Here is a 19,783-nt window from a genome sequence, read left to right as displayed (position 1 = left end):
AATACAAAAAATAATACTTTTTTAGATTTTCAGAATGATAAAATCCACTTTCGAATACACCAAACAGGCTATACATCTGGTCTTGCTGTGAAGGCATCTGGAAGCATGTGGGTCATCCATATATACAGGCATATACAGTACAGTACTTGCTTTTACATTATTATATCTAACGTAGTAAGTCGTATTTGTATAATGAGGTTAACCTTTCAAGCCTACAGTTTACTTAACTTGAAACAGTACACTTTCAAAGGCAAGTTGGAATTCTTTGTAAATAACAAAATACTAGTACATACTGATCAATGGTAACCGAAGTTTAAGTTTATAAATTTGTTTAAACATGAAAATACAGTATATCAAAACACACACTAAAGGATCTGTGTAGATTATTATTTAAAAAATGGTTCTGTAATGTGTTTAGCATTATCTTTATTCTCGTGTTATTAGATACTTTTCCGTGGGGGAGCCCCTCCGGCTCCCTGAAGCTGTTGGACTGATATACGCTATATTAGTCTGGGACATCGGTCAATGGAGTTCAGCCTACCGGGAACCACGGGCCAGTATTGTGTAGCTTTCGCACACTTTTGTAATAATAATTTCATTGTCTGCCACCACCCTCAAAAGGGGTGCTATATTTTGTCAAGGACAAAAGTGATTCTACATATTGTCGAGGACAGAGGTGGTCCTGCATCTTGTCAAGGACAGAGGGATCCTATATCTTGTTGATGACGGAGTGATCCTGTATCTTGTTGAGGACAGTGGGATCCTGTATCATCATCTTCGCAGTACGTGCGGTTTGCATGCAGGTATATCCTCCCGATACCTGCGCGAATGGGAATGTAGAAAGACTCATATATGACAATGCACAACAACACATCAACGGTCATGACGAGCCCGAGTCAAGAAGATAACAATGCCATCAAGGTAGGCGAGGATAAAGGCAAAATAAACAAGAGGATAGAAACACAGGATGGGAATAAAAAGAACAGAAGACAGAAGGCGAATGTAAAGCGTCGCTGCAGTAAAGAAAGCGAGGGACGTAGGCAAGAGACGAAGGGCGGGGGGGGGGGGGGCAAAGGATGTGAAGGAGGCAAGTGCAAAGCAGACATGAGAAAGGAAGGGGGAAGGTGCAAGCAGCGGAAGGTACAAGGAGCGAATGTGTAAATGGGTAGAGGAAGTCAAGACAGGACAGGCGAGGTTAGGACAGGGTAAGGTACGTAGACCGCATCCGGAGCCTCATGACTGGGATGCTAATGCATCGGACTCTGCAGAAATGCCAGCAGGACAACGGGAGGAAGACTGAGGAAGGCGCAAGGACAAGTCGTGGGAGAATGCAAAAGAGGACACCCATCAGGCAAGGTGGCAGGGCGCTTGGAAATCGAGATGACGGAGGATTGCTTCCGCTTAGTACTGGGGACAGAGATGTGCAGCAAGGCAGCCTGGGAAGACACACAGGGAAGGCTCGCCAAGGAGTTGCGAAGGGCGTTGTCCAGCATCGATTCAAAAGCATTGGAGATAGAAGAGGCAGCTGCAGTTGGATGGACGTCAACCGTAGAAGAAGCGGAGAGGAGCGACAGGTCAGCTTGAGGAACGGGAAGGATGGACTGTGGAAAGAATTTAGTGATGAGGTAGACCAGCACCGTCTCGAGTCCATCCACAACGCGAGCGACAATAGCGTCAACAAGATCAGGACTCAGTTGAAGGGCGGGTGGGAGAGAAGACGCCTCAGCATGTCCGACTGGAGGGCGAAGTGACAACGGGAAGAGCCTTAGTGAGCACCGCAACGTAGGAAGGACACTGCTTGAAAGTGATGGTATGATCACCACCACAGTTGGGGCTACAGAACTTGTCGGACTCACAGTCACAAATGAAATGGGAACCAGAGCATTTGCCACAATAAACATCATTGGTGTAGCCAAGGGAGGTATGGTGAAAACCCTTATAACGAAAGTACCGAGTGAGATGGGGGACGTACACCTCCAATTTATGGAGGAAGCCTTTAATCCAAACCCGATCAAGAGGGAGGGAGTCAAGAAAAGTAAGGAGAGCAGTGCCGGTATCACACAGAGCGCCATCAATCCGACGCATAAATTTCTTGACACCAAAGATTGGAAGGTCAGCATCCTGCAGTTTCGCCTTGATGTCATCCACACTAATGTCAACGACATGCCGGACCACATATCGTACCAAACGGTCATCTAGAGGCGTATTGGCATCAAAGGCAATGATGAACGTACGAAGGCCAGGAGAACTCGTCTGACCTGGAAAGTGTAGAGACAGAGGTTGCGGGGGGGAAGGGGGGGGGGGGCTAGAGGTCACAGAACACCACAGGATGCAGGCGACGTTTCGCCTCTAATCTATTAGTCTTTCTATGATTTTTACTGTCCAGAAAAACACCCTCAGGATCATCCTCCTAGGCCGGGAGAACGTTGTGACCGGAATGCGTGCCAAGGGACAACAGGTCCTGAAAACCCTCAATGGGAACAGAAATGTCCATGGGAGAAACCCTGCGTGAGCCACCATCCGACGCCATGGTTGGCTGACAAGTCCATCCTGTATCTTGTCGATGATGGAGGGGGTTCTGTATCTTGTCGAGGACAGAGGGGTCCTGTAGCTTATTGAGGACAGTTGTGACTGCGCTGTGAGGTCCCCACCGCCATTGTAACTGTATTCCATGAGAAAAATGGGTAAACATATTTACCCATGTTTCTCACTGTGAATGTGAAGGTAGAGTTAATCTGGTGAGTTGATTATTATTCTATAGTACCATTCTTTGTGTTTTTTAAATAAATGTAATGCATGCACCTTACTGACTTGATTAAATCTCTTGAGACAAAGTAGTTGTGTGGGTGGAATTCACTGAATCTCAGTTGTGTATTTGGTAGAAGGGTCATGTATATTATTATTATGTATGTTAATGCAATTTTATTAATTTAAAGAAATAAAACAAAGAATTTTATATAAACACCCTTCTCTCCAACTGAATGTCTCACCTCATTAGTGCAAATCAGCTGATAACCATGATTTGTGCTCATTTTTGTTTAATGCAAGAATGGGTGTTAAATCCATTCTATACATTTTATATGATCAGAGCTAAATGTGCAAAACTAAAGCAGCATTTGAGAAAGTAAATTAGGAATTTTGCATGCTTTGAATACAACAGTGTAATAGTTGTAAATGACTTGCGGTGAAAGAAAGAATAGGTACTGTTTCAGTGTGGCAAAAGGAAGTGCCTGGATTATTTAAGGCAGATTCAACACACAGCCAACTTTTTTATTTAACAGAGTAAATATTGTCAATGGCTCATCATAGCAGATCCTGAAGGTGTCTATTAAAAAAAGTAAATATACTAGTCAGAAAAAAACAAAACTCATGAAATTGTACAGCATATTAAAATATATTAACTTTATGCCATATTAAATATTAACATGAGAACCAGAATCCTGTGGCAGGCCTAAAATTGTCAACTGGTAAAATGGATCTTGTATTATTAATTTAAAGATTCAACAATCAAAAGATGTTTAAGACTTAGTTCTGTAAATCCAGCTGATTACATTTTAGTTTTGTGCGTTGGTTCCTAGGAAATGACAAAGGCCCTAAATCTTACAGTTTAGTATCAAAGATTTTGCAGTATTGTACGAAGGACACATACCTTCATATTGTATAAGTACGGTAGTCACACTCAGTTTCCATACAGGTATACACAATTACAGTACAGTATTATGGTATGGTTCCATTATAATTGTCTGTTCATTATAAATGGCACCTTACATTTTCTTAAATGTTTTACAGAGTTTATTTCACTAGTTTCTTTATACTCTTTGGTATTGTTTAAATACATGTAACCCTTGAGCTTTATTTGATACCTCCTTAAGTGCAATATTTTACTGAGAGAGGAGTGTAGCTGTCAGTCATATTTTATATTCTGAATAATTTCTCTACCATAATACTTTTCCCATGTAATTACTTTATATAATTTTCATACTTATGTGTAAAAGAATTACTGTAAGTTGAGAATTACATACAGGTACAGTATATCAGCAGTGTAGCTTCAGGAAGCCACCAAAACTCCACTCAGGAATTAGCATTTCATTACATTTAATGCTGATTTTGTTTTTAAACTTGTCAGCCTTGATTCTTTAAATGACACTTGATTATTAAACACATTTTTAATTTAAATTTATATATTATACAATATATGCTACCCTGTGTCATATGTACAGTAATTCTGGTCTGCGCTTTGTAATATATATATAATTATGTTTGTTTTCTCCTTACTGACCAAGCATGGCCTCACAATTGTTCTTTTATAATTGTCTGTATTTTGTCAAAAGTACTTCAAACACCAAAGAATATTGACAGGAGTATTTATAAAAATACATTAAAAAACAAGGTAAATTGTCTGATACAAGCACAACCATGCACAGTGATTCCATGATTGCAAACTGAGGCTCTTGAATTAAGTACACTAAGACTTCCCACTCGCTCATGATTACTTCATAAAATATTCCTCAATATTCAAGCAGTCCAAATATCCAGTTTTAGTTTAAAATCTTTTGAGGCTATTTAAAAAAAGCTAAATTTTTGTCAAAAGTACAAGCTTCAACAGAGAAATGAACATATAACAGGTTTTTTTATGTTGAATTCCTGCAGCTTCATGACTAAACTGTCTTCAGAGCTTGCCAGTCTAATTTCGTTCTTGTTAATATTAAAGAGTAGTTGTTGTTTCATGAAGGGTTCACATGGGTGCTAGAAGACTAATAATCATATCACTTGGATTTGTATCACGTAAAATTATAGATTCTTAAACTTTAATTCAGTACTGCACTTGTACAAATAATTACTATATATTTTTTCTGTTAGCCTAATTACTGGCTAAATAGTTTGTGTTGAGTATAGAATATATATTTTTCCTTATAGAAATTAGTATTTCTACACTGGTTTTCTAGGAGATGCTGCAAAAAGGAGGTAATACTCTGCTATTACTGTTTGTAGTTCACTAATTACTCGAGCCACATGGGCAATAACTGCACATACAATATTGTCAAAGTCCTGCATGACAAGTTTTGTCTTTCTCACAATGCTTTCCATAAGACTGTGTGTCTGGAAGCATCAAAATATATTAAATGGCCCACAGTGTATAGGCCCTTATATAGTAGGCTTTGGTAAAATAATATTAATTCTATCTATATTATATACAGTATTTGGTTGCTTTTAATACAATATTCGATAGTATAATAACAAAAATAGTTCTAAGTACAAGATATGCATACAACAATTTCTAGGCATTTCAGAAATATGGAAGTTAATTTCCAGATGTTGTAATAATAATTTAGTACAACTTTTGGGAACTGTTAGATAGTGTCCCTGCGCATAGGTGATGGAGGCACAATAATGGTGGGTGTAGGCAAAGGTAGGGACGAACACTGCTGTGTAGATGGATGTCTATCACCAACATCAACCCTTGTGGTCTCACTAGGGGCAGGGGGCAAACTGGGGATAGCAGTAGTGTTTTGAATGGGGTTGATGGAATCCTGAGGGGTGAATATGGAGGAGGCATTGGCATAGGTCTCTTCAACGGTGGGAGGGGGACTGCAGGCAACTGAAAGGGTCTCCTGCCGATGAGATGTGGGCGCAGCCCCAAGCAGGTATGAAGACGGGCACAAACTGCCCCTGGGAGAAATGGAGTGGAATTATTGTGGTGATCCCAGAATGAGCACAATTACTAAAGAGGACTTGAAAGTTTTGGTGCATATCAGGATATTGAAAGGAACATGTATAATGAAGGAAGAGTTGGGATAGGTAAGCTTAATGTAAATTAGATTCAGTAGTAGTAGTGGTGTGGTAGAAGAAATATATATGCTGGAATTTTGAGAATACTGTAGAGTTCTATATGATAACATCGGGAACACAGAATGTAAGGAAGTAAACAAAGGTGGCATAGTATTAAAGTAAAAGACATGCAGAGAGTGAAAGACACACACTGCAGGAATGGTAGAAGGCAGGATGGGAGTGGAAGGTTCAAGATTCACGGAAGACCACATGGCCGTAGGCCGGGCTCGGGGAGAAGAACTAAACTACTCCCGAGACCCCTTGCCGGGTAAGGCCACTAACATGGGGACAAGGGTAACAGTGTAGGGGATGTGACAATGTTGTTCTGGTCAACAGATGCATACAATACTTTGTGTTGTAAGAATTTAGTAACAAGTGGAATGTGAGTTACAAGAGTGGCATGTGGGTGAAAGTACACAGTTACTTCATCAAGCAACAACAGGCACTAGAATAACCCAAGCTCTGAGGTCTAGCATATCAAGTAAAAAATATTGCAGTAAAGCTGCATAATTAAAAAAAACATCTGTACATGGAATGAATTCAGAAAAAATATTGCCTTTGTCTATTAAATTAATCAAAATTATTTTTTAATTTACAAAATAAATAGACCTAGAAAAAATCTCACCACATCTCTATACTGTATTCTTACACTACATAAAATAAATATACATAACCCTTAATATATTTATTTGAATATTTATTTGATATATATTTGAACATTTTTATTTAAATAATTTTCTTTCCTGTCCATTATTGTCTAGCAATAAAAAATATTAATAGGGAAGAGTAATAATTTCCAGCATGTAGGAGTTACCTAGGAGAAGTCGGGTAGTGAGGACTGAGCCGAGGTGATGCAGGGTTCGTCATGTCAGAGTCAAAGTCAAAGCGGCGCTCAATTCTGGTAAGTCTCTGCTTGATCTTTTGCTGGCCACTCGAGTACTCCGCCAAGAGTCGTGCCAACCGAGTGTTGAGTGTATCAATGGCTGTTTCTGCGAAAAGGATGAGGGCACTAGGCGGTGATACAGACTATAGTGCTAAGGAACTGTGGTTGTGCAACGTAAAATATCACGATGTCTAAAGGTAGAGTACCTGCTAAAATTGAGTGTAAAGGATTATTAGAGTAATGATAATGGCCCAGGACAGACCAAAACATCGTTGCTGCTCCATCTTCCGAATTGTGATTTGGTCATCATTATTGAGTAGGTAAACTTAATAATATATCAGAACCTGGGGTGCTTGCTTTACCCAAGAATATATTTGATGACATTTGTAGGAAAATATCTAATACAAGTGTAGGAGATATATGACAATTTGATAATTTTCTGAAATTGATAATTTTCTAAAAACGCTTTATACAATAATTCAAATAATTAATATGGACTCTCTCAGGAGAGGCAGAATGGTGGAGGGAGCCAACTCGTGAGGAAGTAGATGTTATTCCACTGTCAATCCATTATTAGTGCTGTTAACACTTTGTCTGGCCTGGCCCGCTACCCCCAGCACATCCCAAGGTCAACCGAGCGTTTCCTGTGAGTGCACACTCGCACTAAAATGTTTATGCTTTTTTCACTTTTTGCACCTTAATGAATGTGCTACATCGTTCATTTTAGTATTAAATATTTCACAATAGAATGCTCTACAAGGATATATGCATATAAGGTCAAAAAGCCTGGAGCACAACCCGCATCAAGCCTAAAAATCAGCCGAATGTTACCCATGAGTCCGTACCCACCCGTAATCAAATGTTTATACTCTTTTTCAGTGTTTATACCTTATTTTTCGTGCTACATCGTTCATTTTGGTATCAAATTGTTGCACAATAGAATGCTTTAAAGGGATATATGCATAGAAAGTCAAATGGCCCTGCACACCACCTGCAACACACCTGAAGATAGGCCGAGTTTTATCCGTGAGTTCACACCCACTTGTACAAAAATATGTATAATATACTCTTTCCAGTCTTCCCGCCTTAATTTTCATGCTACGTAGTTCATTTTGGTATCAAATTGTTTGCAATTGAAAGGTGTGCATTGTAAAACTAGTCCCATAATAATTGAACAATAAATGGAATTTTAATACAGTAATTTTTATTTTGGATTTTCAGTGTGCATCCTCACACACCATGAATACAGTATATTTACATACAGACAAATTATGTGTTATCGGTCAAGCAAAGTGTTAAGACATTCAGCAAGACTACAACACGTCAATTTCTCCACCTCACCACCATTGACACCTTTGACTATTATGTTGTGCAGTAGTTTGGCCAAATATACATGTACATGAGTACTTGATAGAATGTAGTTGGGTGCAGTTATGGGAATACCAACTATAACCATAATGTAAACATCATTCATATCTTTTAGCATCCTTGCAAAAGTGAGGAAAACATAATATAACAAGTACCTTGCCTACAGGAATGGTTGTGGAGATAAACGTTTCACCCACTAGAGACATGTGTGTTACAGCAGCCATATTGGTATCTGCACATGATTGAACCATGACCAGACTCCTAGCCAGCTAAGACTTATATCTTTTAAATAACCCAATTATTACTAATACTATATGATTTGTATAACTGTTGAACTTATACTGTCCTGTGCTTGTTGGTAATTTAAGTTAGGTTTGATAGTGGAGTCAAATTCTGTTCTGAGGTTATTTGACAGTGCCGCTAAGTTCTAAATTAATTGTTTGACACGTGTACCACTTTTGTTCATGCAGGGTGCATGATCAGCTGCATGGTTGGTCATTTGAGCAAAAACCAGAATAAGAAGAATGAGAACTTTGAAATCAAGTTTAAATGAAGAAAATTCCCCATACCCACTGAACTGTTTAAGTTCAATTTAAATGAAAATAAAAGGACTAATAAAGAGGTGTGTGGTAGAATAAAGTACCAATAATTCATAGTGTTCATTTAAGCTCATAATAATTCACACAAGGCCATTTTGGTAATTTTACCCCAACATTATTTTTGAGCAATAATATACCTATTTTTATTCAAAGACCAATATATAAAGTACATGAACTTGTCTGATGACTTACTAAAGTTTGACAACTTTTCCCATTTCCTTCTCAAAGTAGAAACTATGTCTGATAACTTTCTAAAGGAGAGTGACTACCTTACCTTACCTTGAGGTGCTTCCGGGGCTTAGCGTCCCTGCGGCCCGGTCGTCGACCAGGCCTCCTGGTTGCTGGACTGATCAACCAGGCTGTTGGACGCGGCTGCTCGCAGCCTGACGTATGAGTCACAGCCTGGTTGATCAGGAGGCCTTTGGAGGGACTATGGCTAAGAAACTATTAAAAGCAGGTGTGTGTATAGACCTACCAAAGCGATTGACCTTGTCTATGGTGGTTTCGTGCTGCTCTTGTGCAGCCTTAAGTCCTTCCTCATCCAGTAGTCCATCCTTCATTAACAGCTGACGACCACGCTCCATCAGTGACTTCTTCGCCTCTGGGTACTGCAACAGTGTCGTTGAGCTCAAGTTAAAGGGTATGGGATTGTGGCAGCTATCATGGTGTTTGTGTATGAAAGACAACAGTAGCATAAAAAGAGTAGAGAATGACGAATATTGCAAAACTTGGTAAAAAAAAAAATTCTGGGGGAAGCCCCTACGGCTCCCCGGAGCAATCCAGGCTGATATGGATACACAGTATTAGACTTTGGCATCAGTCATGTGAATGGAGTTCTTAGGCCTACTGGGGACCACGAACCAGAACCTGGTCCCCTCAAAGAGGCATGAGGAGCAATGACCTATAAAAAACATCTGTGCAGTTGGAAGCATGCTATGTCTGCCATCGACCAGGTCAGGCACCCAGAAAGGAAAGCGCCCCAAAACAAACCCCCTATTCTGGTTAAGAAATTGCTACTAAAAGCTAAACTAGTGGACAGAATTCCTCAAACGAAAACGAGCATGACATCACCACGTCACTTGTCTGTACAGCTTCCTCCTCACCGGGAGGGTGAAGGCAGAGCCCCAGACCCCCATACCAGCTACCCACACCCCAATCACATCAGCTCAGTTCTGTGGCTGATGTGATTGGCAATGGTCGTGTGACTCTGGCTCCTGTTTTCATTTTCTATCCTCCAGCTCTGTGCTGTGTGGTGTGGAGCTGTTCTCTATTGGTGCACGAGCCAGCAGTAATCTCACAAGTATTGACTGCATACGCCTAGGGTCACCTTTCCTAGGTGCCCTGTAAGTACTGTCCTTGGGGTTTGGGGCCCCCTTCCACAAGTCACCTTGGGCTCTACCTCTGTTTGGTCTTTTGCTGCTCGGTGATCAACCCCCTTTAGTGTGCTGGGGTGTTTCATGCAAACTTGTTTGCCTTTGGGTAAGAGGTAGTTTGCACTGGTAGGACACGGGGAGTTTTCCCCTCTCGTAGCGGCCGGCTCTGTTCTGCCTTAGTACGTTGTCCTCTTGCGTTTTTTTTTTTCCTGCCTGGGGGGGGGGGGGAAGGTTCTGCCCTTGGTTTTGGTTACCCCCTATAGTTCTTAATGGTCCCCTGTTTGGCCCCCATGGGTGGACAGATCCGGGGGGTTCAGCTTTTAGCAGTTTTCTTGGTAGACTTGGGCACTGGTTAGCAGTATCCTGCCTGGGCTTCCCTTAGCGTGTTTCCCATCTAAGGGCCCTGGGAAACTCTGTGGGGGCCCCTTTGGTCCAATGGATGTGACCCCCTGGGTCTCCTCTCACCTTGTGCGAGTTCGAAGGTTGCTCTGTCTCCTTGTCTCAGGGTGTCATTCACTGCTTCTGCCTCCGTCGTGCTGCCTGATGGGTCGGTGACACCTTCAACCCAGAGTGCTGCGAATTTTGTTGCTTGTTGGTGACTCAGTACACCCAGTCCACAGATGACTATTTGGGTGCAGGCAGCTCAGGCATTTCAGGCTAGGTTTAGATTGCTGCACCACATTAGGTTGGTTGCTGACCCGGGATCCCAGAGGCCGCCCCGTTTTGGTTTTAGGGACCCGGACTTCGGGGTGTTGGTCGCTTCGACCTTAGTCTAGTCCGCACCCTCTTGTCCTTCTCCTGCTGTGGTTCATTCTGGTCCCCTCCCCTCCCCCTGCTTCCGGCTACAAAGCGTCTGAGAGTTTCGGAGTCGGGGCTGGGTTTAGTTAGGTTGGAGGCTCAGGCAGTCTCGGGGAATGTCCCTTCTAAGGTGGCAATGGAGGCATTCAAGCCTGTTCCTCCTCCAGAAGTGTATAGGGACCAGTGGTCCCCTTCCTTTCTGTTTTCATGGCTGCTTCAGCTTTTTCTTGTGAGGCTTACGAGGGAACGACACGACCCCGTGTCCTGCTGTGGAGGTTCCCGGGGCCGGGGAGGGGCTGACTTTGGGGTCTTGGGTCCCTTTGGACCCCACTTGGGTTTTTGTGCCCTTTGAGCCGGGTTTTTTTGTTACAAGGGGTGGGGTTTTCTTTTTTCCCCTTCCTCGTATGAGTTGGATTTGGTGTCAGTCCCTCCCTGGGTTCGGTTCTGTGTCCCTTCAGGTCAGTCAGTCTCATCCTTCCAGGGGTTTTCAGCTTCCCGTTTCCCGCCTCATGAAGTGCGGGAGGCCATTGCAGCTTACCTCCTGAATGGGTAAACTGGAGCACAAGCAGAGAACACGTCTCGCAAGACTCCGGGTCAAAGGTGTCATTGACCTAACAGGCAGCATGACAGAGGCAAAACAGGTGACTGTCACTCTGAGACAAGGACACAGAACAACCTTCAAATACGCACAAGGCGAGGTGGAACTCAGAAGACACATCCATCAGTCAACCGAGCCCCAACGGGGTTTTCCAGGACCCGTAGGGATGTCTTCTGCAGGAAGCCCAGTCAAGGTACTGCTAGCCGGTCAAACTCAAAAGCTAACAAAGGGGGAGGTGCTAAGAACTGGACCCCTGTGACGTGTACAAGCACGGGGGCCTAGAGGAGGGCCACCAATATTCCCTATGTGGACTAATAGTCAGACAAAGCAGACCCCCCCCTCCTGGCAAGAAAAACAAAAAGAAAAGAAAAATCCTGCAAAAGTACAGTGCCACCAGAAGAAACAGGAACACAGCTGCCGTGTAGGTAAGCAAGCAGCGTAGCACCTTCCGCCCCAACCAGCAACACCACCACTTCCTACCCAAGGCCAAACAAAGGAAACTAAACCTCAGCTGGCCCCAATGGTGGGGTAAATGCCGAGCAGCAAAAACCCCTACGGAAGTGGAATACTGAAGGCTCTATGGGAGGTAACCCTAGAACCCAAGGGCACCTAGGGAGGGTAGCCCTAAGTGCATGCAGCCCCAGTACACTGTAATTACTCCTGGCCACCACACCACAAGGAGTAAGAAACGCCACGAAGGCACAAAACCTGCCAAGAAATCGAGGCCAGAATTGATGACCGACCCAGAACACATCAGTCTACGAACTGAAGGTGTGAGTAGCTGGCATGGGAGGTCCCGGGCTCTCCTCCTCCCGGGGAGGGAAGGAGGGGAATGCACGGACAAACGGCACTGTGGCAGTGTATGACATTTGCTTGTTTGCTTGTTTCATTAAGTTTTGGGGAGTTCTGTCTCTCTGTTCAGTCTTCGGTTGCAATTTTTTACCAAATGGGGTCTGTTTTGTTATGCCTATCATTCTGGGTGCATATAACCCCGGTCGATGGCAGACATGGAATGCTCCCAAACACATGGGGGTTTCCATGAGCCATTGCTTCCTGTGGCTCTCTGAGGGGGCCAGGTTCTGGCTCGTGGTCCCTGGTAGACTGAACTCCATTGACTGATGCCCCCCAGGCTAACATAGCGTATATCAGTCCGATAGCTCCAGGGAGCCTCCAGGGTTCATCTAGAAAATGGTGTTTCATTACATTCAATGCTGTTTTTTTGTGATGGTGATGTAAACATTATTAGAGAAAATAAATTAATTTAGACAATAAATATAAAAACAAAATGGGTAGGAGGTAGAAAAATAAATCTAATACACAAAATAATAATACAATGATGAGAAACATTCTTAGCCACAAAAAATAATAATACAATTATGAAGTGCAGGCAAGCTTACCTCAGTTAGGGCATCCCAAAGGTCATCCTTGGAGAGGCAGAAGAGGTCAGAGTAGCCAACACTGCGGACGTTGGCAGTTCTCCTATTGCCTGTCTTATTCCCTGCGATATTCAGGATTGACACCTGTAGCATGTGATAGATTGGTTAGCAAGTACAGTAGTAGTAGAGATTGGTAGTGACTGTGGTGGTCAAGGTTGTGGTGGTGGTGAGTATAGTGGTGATGGCTGTAGTGGTGGTGGGTGTAGTAGTGGTGATGGTGGCAGTGGTGGTGGGTGTAGTGGTGGTGGGTGTAGTAGTGGTGGGTGTAGTAGTGGTGGGTGTAGTAGTGGTGGGTGTAGTAGTGGTGGGTGTAGTAGTGGTGGGTGTAGTAGTGGTGGGTGTAGTAGTGGTGGGTGTAGTAGTGGTGGGTGTAGTAGTAGTGATAGTGGCTGTATGGTGGTGGTGGCAGCTGTACTGTACTGGTGGTGGTGGTGGCAGCGGCCATAGTAGTTGAGGCTGTGGTGATGGTGGCTGTAGTAGAGGCTGTGGTGGTGGTGTTGGTGATGGTGGCTGTGATGATGATGGTGAATGTGATGGTTAGGGTGGTTGCGATGGTGGTGGCTGTGATGGTGGTAAATGCACTTGCATTGGGTTGATAAATTTCCAGTTACAAGGGCACCTCAGTTTACGAATTTAATCCGTTCCTGGAGACGGTTCGTAACCCAAAAATTCGTAAACCGAAGCGAATTTTCCCGTAAGAAATAATGGGAAATGAATTAATCCGTTCCTGACTCCCCAAAAACTTTACTTCAAAGTAAATTTTATACCTAATTCACCCAAATCTTCACTACAAAAGTATGTACAATTTATTACTTACCTTTACTGACGACTCCTGTTGGCATATGAAAGACGGTGAGGAGGGGGGAGGAGGATAGGTGTTACTGGTACGAAGGGAAGTCCCCTTCCATTATAACATCAGGCAGTGAGGACTTCTCTGGGGTGCACTCTCTGGCACGTTTTGCCTGCATACCACTAGGGCTTGCTTCTGGTCACTGCGGCTCACTGCATGATTTTCTAATTGTTTTTCTTGAAGATTGTTTTTCTCTTCTTTGTAACACTTGTCTGTAGTGAGATATCACATTGTCATAAATAAGATCAATGCAATGGCATGCTAAAGCTTTATCTGAGTGATTCTTTTCAGCAAAACTTTGCAGTTCTTCCCATACTGCACACATTTTTTTAATTAATGAGGAAGAGACATCCTCTACTGCCAAGTCTTCCTCCCCTGAAGATTTGTTATACTGCCTAGCTAGTTCAACAACACGTGTACCATTTTCATTTTACGAATGATCTCTTGTTTTTCTTATGTCATTCTCACATGTGATTTCTTGCTTTAACCTTACCACTGGCTTTCTTGGGACCCATGGCAAGATATATAATAACAACTTTTATGCTTAAATAGCCAAAAATCTGATAAAACTGTAAATCCTTGTGAAGAATTCAGGCGGGATAGTCACTGTGCGAGTCACTGATAAACTGAGGCGCGATCGCCGTGCCACCACACGCTAGGTCGGCCGTACGCATATCAACAAACTCGTATCCCGAGGTAAAGTTCGTAACCCGATTCAAATTTTCCAAACAAATCGGGCTCGTAACTCGAAAAGTTCGTAAACAGGGGCATTAGTAAACCGAGGTATCACTGTATCTGGAAAATGACATAGTACAAATTTTCAAGCAGAGCGATGAGCTGATAGTCCAAAGCCATATCATTTTGGGCCATTTTCTCCAGTTTCCCTAACTGGAAACAATAATCAGGTAGAGAACAGTAAAATAAGTACAAAAAGCAAAATTCATAACAGGAAGGTAGATTGTTTTAGAGGGAAGAAGATAAACTCTATAAACCATTACTACACTGTGGCAATGTTTATGGTGCCATCCTTCACAAAATGTTAATGTACTGGCATACAATCCGAACCTTGTGAATCACAAAAAGATGGAGGATGTCTAGAGGTAAGCCTTAGATAAGCAAAGGACCAGAGAAGCCATGATTACAACATGTAAAATACTGCAGAGAAAAGACAAGAGTGATGGATGTTAAAATGAGGGATAATTAGACAAGATGACATTGATGGAAATTTGAAATATAAATGAATCAAGGAAATGTAAGAAAGTATTAATGTGTGCAAAGCAGGTGGTAAGAATATAGATTGTTACCTCCATTCAGAGTCTCACAGCAAGTTTAACAGTGAACTAGAGCAGGAAAGATTTAAGATTGAAAAGCACCAGGTACCAGTAGATATGAGTCAGCACTGTAGGCACTGATAAAGTAAGAACCTCATCTAACACTACACCCAACTCACATTACACCCACCTCGCCGAAGACACTGCCAGCTCCGAGTGTAGCATAGACCGTCCTGCCATCGTCACCAACCACGGAGAGCTTCCCTCGCTTCACGATGTACATTTCTTTCCCTACATCACCCTTGCGGCACACGAAGTCTCCAGGGCTGAATACCTGAGGGAGGGCGATAATTGATGAGTGAGGGAAGAAGTTAGGGTGAGGGGAAACAGAAACTAGGGAAAGATGGAGGGTGAGTGAGAACAAGAGTGGAAGCACTATTGTGAAAGAATAAGCTTCGCAGGGACATTGCCATATATGTTGCCACGGATGAGGTGAAGGTGAAGCACCTGACTTATTACAGCTTACCAATCTATGTTTCCATGATGGCTGGGGCAGTATATTGTATGTTTCATTGTGTTTTTCAAGATGACAGGTAATTTGGTGCTAGTTAGCTGTTTATATTTGTCTTGCTTGCTTGCTTGAGATGTAATGCTTCTCCAATGTCCAGTCTTCTATTGTTGCTATATTTGTTGATTGTTTTGGTGTTATTTGTCAGGATATCTCTCTCTCTTGATGATCTAGTTATGTGTAGAGGCTATATGTTCCATGATAGGGCCTTGCAAAGCCCTATCAAGGAACATGTAGGCTCTACACAGTATACATTAAGCAAATCAAACCTATATGTTCAGCAACCTAAAACCAAATTGCATTCTACCATCTTTGAGAACATGATGGAACATACAATATACTGTCCCAGCCATCATGGAAACATATATTGGTAAACTGTAATGGGCCTATTGGCCCATATGTGAGGTGCTTCACCTTTACCATCCCCAGTTATTTTATATTATAATATAAAAAATATATATATTATATATATATAAATATATATATATATATATATATATAATATATATATATATATATATATATATATATATATATATATATATATATATATATATATATATATATATATATATATATATATATTATATATATATATATATATATATATATATATATATATATATAAAGAAAATCAGTAAGAACCATGAAGAGGATTTTAACCAGCAGTCTGGGTACTCCAAGGCAAGCACTGTAGACCATTTAACTGCAACATGCTTAAAAGCAATGCAACCTCGATTCAAGTGAATCCTCTAGGGGTCCTGAGACTTCCACTGCAGCCCACTCAGGGTTTCACACATTGCCTGCATACACTCTGCCTGTGGTATAGGGGTTCTACCTCCAATGCTTCGCTTCATATACACAAATAAGTCACAGTAACATGATGTATCAATGAGAAACTCAGTAGGAGGTATGAAGAGGATTGGAATCTGCACACTGGGTGTGGCTAAGCACATGCCTTAGATCACTTAACCAAGATATGCTCAAAGGCAATGCAACCTGTAATTCAACTGAATCCTCTAGGGATTCTGAGGCTTCCACTGAACCTCAGTCAGGGATTCACACATATTTTCTGCCCAACTAGAACTTTATGCCTTTCCTTGGTGCCACTTTGCCATGAAGGTGTTGTATTTATTTATATTTATACTGTATATACAAGACTTCTTACACTCTTGTAAAGCCACTAACATGTATAGCATTTGATGTTAGATGATCCATGCTCTTGTCATATAAATTGTGGCACCGTCCTAACATTGTGGCATCATCCTTATATCGTGACACTCTCCTCATATCGTGATTCACACATATTATACTGTCAAATGTTAGCGTAAAAAAGATTAAATTTTTGTTTGAAAGAGTTAGTTGTAACTTATAACCTACGACCCCCTTCACTCTTTTGTGATTACCCCCACCAACACTCGCGAGTATTACATACTGGTAACTCACATAAATCTTGACTGACCTGCAACTTGAGTTTGAGTACGAGCTCGACCAAGAGTCCTGGCTCACAGTCCTGGAAGATTCGGACCTGTTTGAGTGTGTCAAGGTGCACGTGGATGGCTATCTCGGCCTTGAGCTTGTCTGGCAGCGACCTCAGCACCTAATGGAGGAGGGTTTGGTGAGCCAGTGGTGATGGAGGCTGAGATTGTTTGGAGAGCTGGAGGTAATGGTGGCTGAGATAGTATACTCACCTAGTTATGCTTGTGGGGTGGGGGGAAGGTTGAGCTTTGGCTCTTGATGAGATGGTAGTGATGATAGCTGAGAGTGTGTGGTGAATTGGTGAACTATCATAATGGTAGAACAATGACGTTTTAACTACCAGCACAATAGCCAAATTATCTAATAATTACAACATGCTAGCTAAATGACTTGTTAACTACCAACATAGTACAGTACCAAAATGACCCATTAACTACAAGTTTTAAGAGTCTCGGTAGTTCAATTGGGATCGCTCTCGATTCACAATCTGGAATCCAAGGCGTTTCCTTTCACCCAATGCCTTTTGTCACCTCAAGATTAAGATTAAGATTACCAAGCAGTAAACAGGTACATAATATCAGTATAATAGGAGTTAGTCACCTATCATGGAGTCAGTACCTGCTGTGGGGTTGCATCCTGGGCAAGGTCAATAATTTAACCTTCAATTTACAGTGGTACCTTCGTTTACAAATTTAATCCGTTCCCAGAGATGGCTCGTAAACCAAAAATTTGCAAACCGAAACAAATTTTCCTATAATAAATAATATAAATTTAATTAATATTTTTGGGAGTGTGGAATGGATTAACTTCAAAATACATTTCATACATAATACTGTACACACAAATATTTTGTACTATTGTATGTACTGTACAAGTTATAGCTTACCTTTATTGATGACTCTTGTTGGTATATGGAAGATGGTGATGAGTTTGGGAGGAGGAGAGGTGTCAGTGTTTGGAAGGGGAGTCCCCATCCATTATAACATCAGGCAGTGATTTCTCCGGGGTACTCTCTCTCCGACGTTTTGCCTGCATACCAATAGGACCTGGCTGCTCACTGCTTGTTTTTCTCACTAAGAAACTTTCCACAGAGACTTGTTTTTCTCTACGTTTTAACATTTGTCTGTAGTGAGGCCTCACAGTGTCTTTAAAAAGGTTAAGGCAACAGCCTACTGCAGCTTGATTTGGGGCGAGTCGTTTCAACAAAATTTTGCATTTCTTCCCTTAGTGAACACCACTTCTTAATTGTTAAGGAACCCATGATGTGGTATATAATAATTACTTTTATGTTTAGAAAGCAAAAAAGCTGAAAAAATGAAATTCTTTACAAAGAATTCAAACATGATCATCACTAAACGGGAGCCACTGGTAAACTGAAGCGAGGTTGCCCGTGCCACCAGGAACCACATGCTCGGTTGACCCATACATGTACAGTGTCAACAAGCTCGCAAATTGATGCAAAGTTCGTAAACCGATTCCCAAATTCTACGAAGAAATTGTGCTCGTAACCCGAAAAATTAGTAAAGCGGGGCATTCGGAAACCGTGGTTCCACTGTATATCCGGATGTAAATATAATATATATATTACATTTACATCCGGATATACTGTATAAGTACAGATACAGTACCATCAAACTACACAAATTGCCCTCTAAATACTATATTAGCCAAATTGCCCCTACATAACTACCACCCATTATGCAAACAATCCTGTAATTTCTATATTGTTATCTTTATTAGCATCCCATAACTACTGCCATACAACCCAAATGACCTTTTAGCTATCATTGTACAAGACAGAGGGCCTCATAACTTCCAGTGAAATAAGCCAACAACCACATAACTGCAGTCTTTCTAGTCAAAGGCTCATTTGTAGTCATGGGATCTCTCACAATATTAGATCATGTTAGTTTACTACATTTGCCAGATGACCCTTAATTAACACACCCTAGCTACATGATTCAGATTCAGATTCAGATGTTTATTCAGGTAAGGTATATACATACAAGTGATGTTACATTAATGGATTGATATATAGATAGAGCTAGTACATACAATGCCTAAAGCCACTATTACGCAATGCGTTTCGGGCAAGAAAAACATTAATATCTAGAACTTAATACTAATTGAGCATAAAGAATAAAAAGTGTTGAGAACAAATACAAATAAAGATAAAAAAAAAGGGGGAACATGACTGAAAAAGCAGCACAAATACAATAGGTTGAAAAACAGTGTTGATTAAAAAAAAGAAAATAACGGACATGGGTTGACAATAGAGGAGTGAGGTAGGTTACAGGGAATTTATTAGGTAGTGTTTAGTTTTTATCTTAAACTGGTTGAGAGAGGTACAGTCTTTAACATGGTTGGGAAGGTCATTCCACATTCTGGGCCCCTTGATTTGTAGAGCATTTCTGGTTTGAATAAGTCGTACTCTAGGAATATCAAAACTGTATTTCTGGTGTGGTGCTCATGGGTTCTGTTACAACCTTCTATGAAGCTTTTGAGATCAGGATTGGCATTACAATTTAGCGTTTTGTATATGTATAGTACACATGAGAGAATGTGCAGTGACTTAATGTCTAACATATTCAGGGATTTGAATAGGGGTACCGAGTGATGTCTGGGGCCAGAATTGGATATTGTCCTAATAGCAGCTTTGTGTTGAGTAATTAGAGGACATAAATGATTTTGGGTAGTAGAGCCCCAAGCACAAATACCATAGTTGAGATAT

At 41.5% G+C, this 19,783-nt stretch overlaps 1 protein-coding gene across 1 annotated transcript in view; it reads right to left on the bottom strand.

The window, feature by feature from the left end:
- Positions 1–3,256: 3,256 nt before the first annotated feature.
- CngA (Cyclic nucleotide-gated ion channel subunit A) overlaps positions 3,257–19,783 on the bottom strand; it is a 67,772-nt gene continuing 51,245 nt past the window's right edge. Inside the window, exons 10-15 of the mRNA XM_069319913.1 lie at positions 17,036–17,173; positions 15,196–15,339; positions 12,846–12,968; positions 9,155–9,287; positions 6,644–6,818; positions 3,257–5,670 (exon numbers count right to left, since the gene is read on the bottom strand). Of these exons, the coding sequence (XP_069176014.1) occupies positions 5,352–5,670; positions 6,644–6,818; positions 9,155–9,287; positions 12,846–12,968; positions 15,196–15,339; positions 17,036–17,173 (1,032 nt within the window). The 3' untranslated portion in view covers positions 3,257–5,351. The remainder of the gene's footprint in view (positions 5,671–6,643; positions 6,819–9,154; positions 9,288–12,845; positions 12,969–15,195; positions 15,340–17,035; positions 17,174–19,783) is intronic.

This window comes from Procambarus clarkii, chromosome 94 (assembly GCF_040958095.1).
Source record: "Procambarus clarkii isolate CNS0578487 chromosome 94, FALCON_Pclarkii_2.0, whole genome shotgun sequence".
NCBI lineage: Eukaryota > Metazoa > Arthropoda > Malacostraca > Decapoda > Cambaridae > Procambarus > Procambarus clarkii.
Note: the sequence above shows the minus strand (reverse complement) of the source record. Positions and strands in the feature narration are given on the sequence as shown.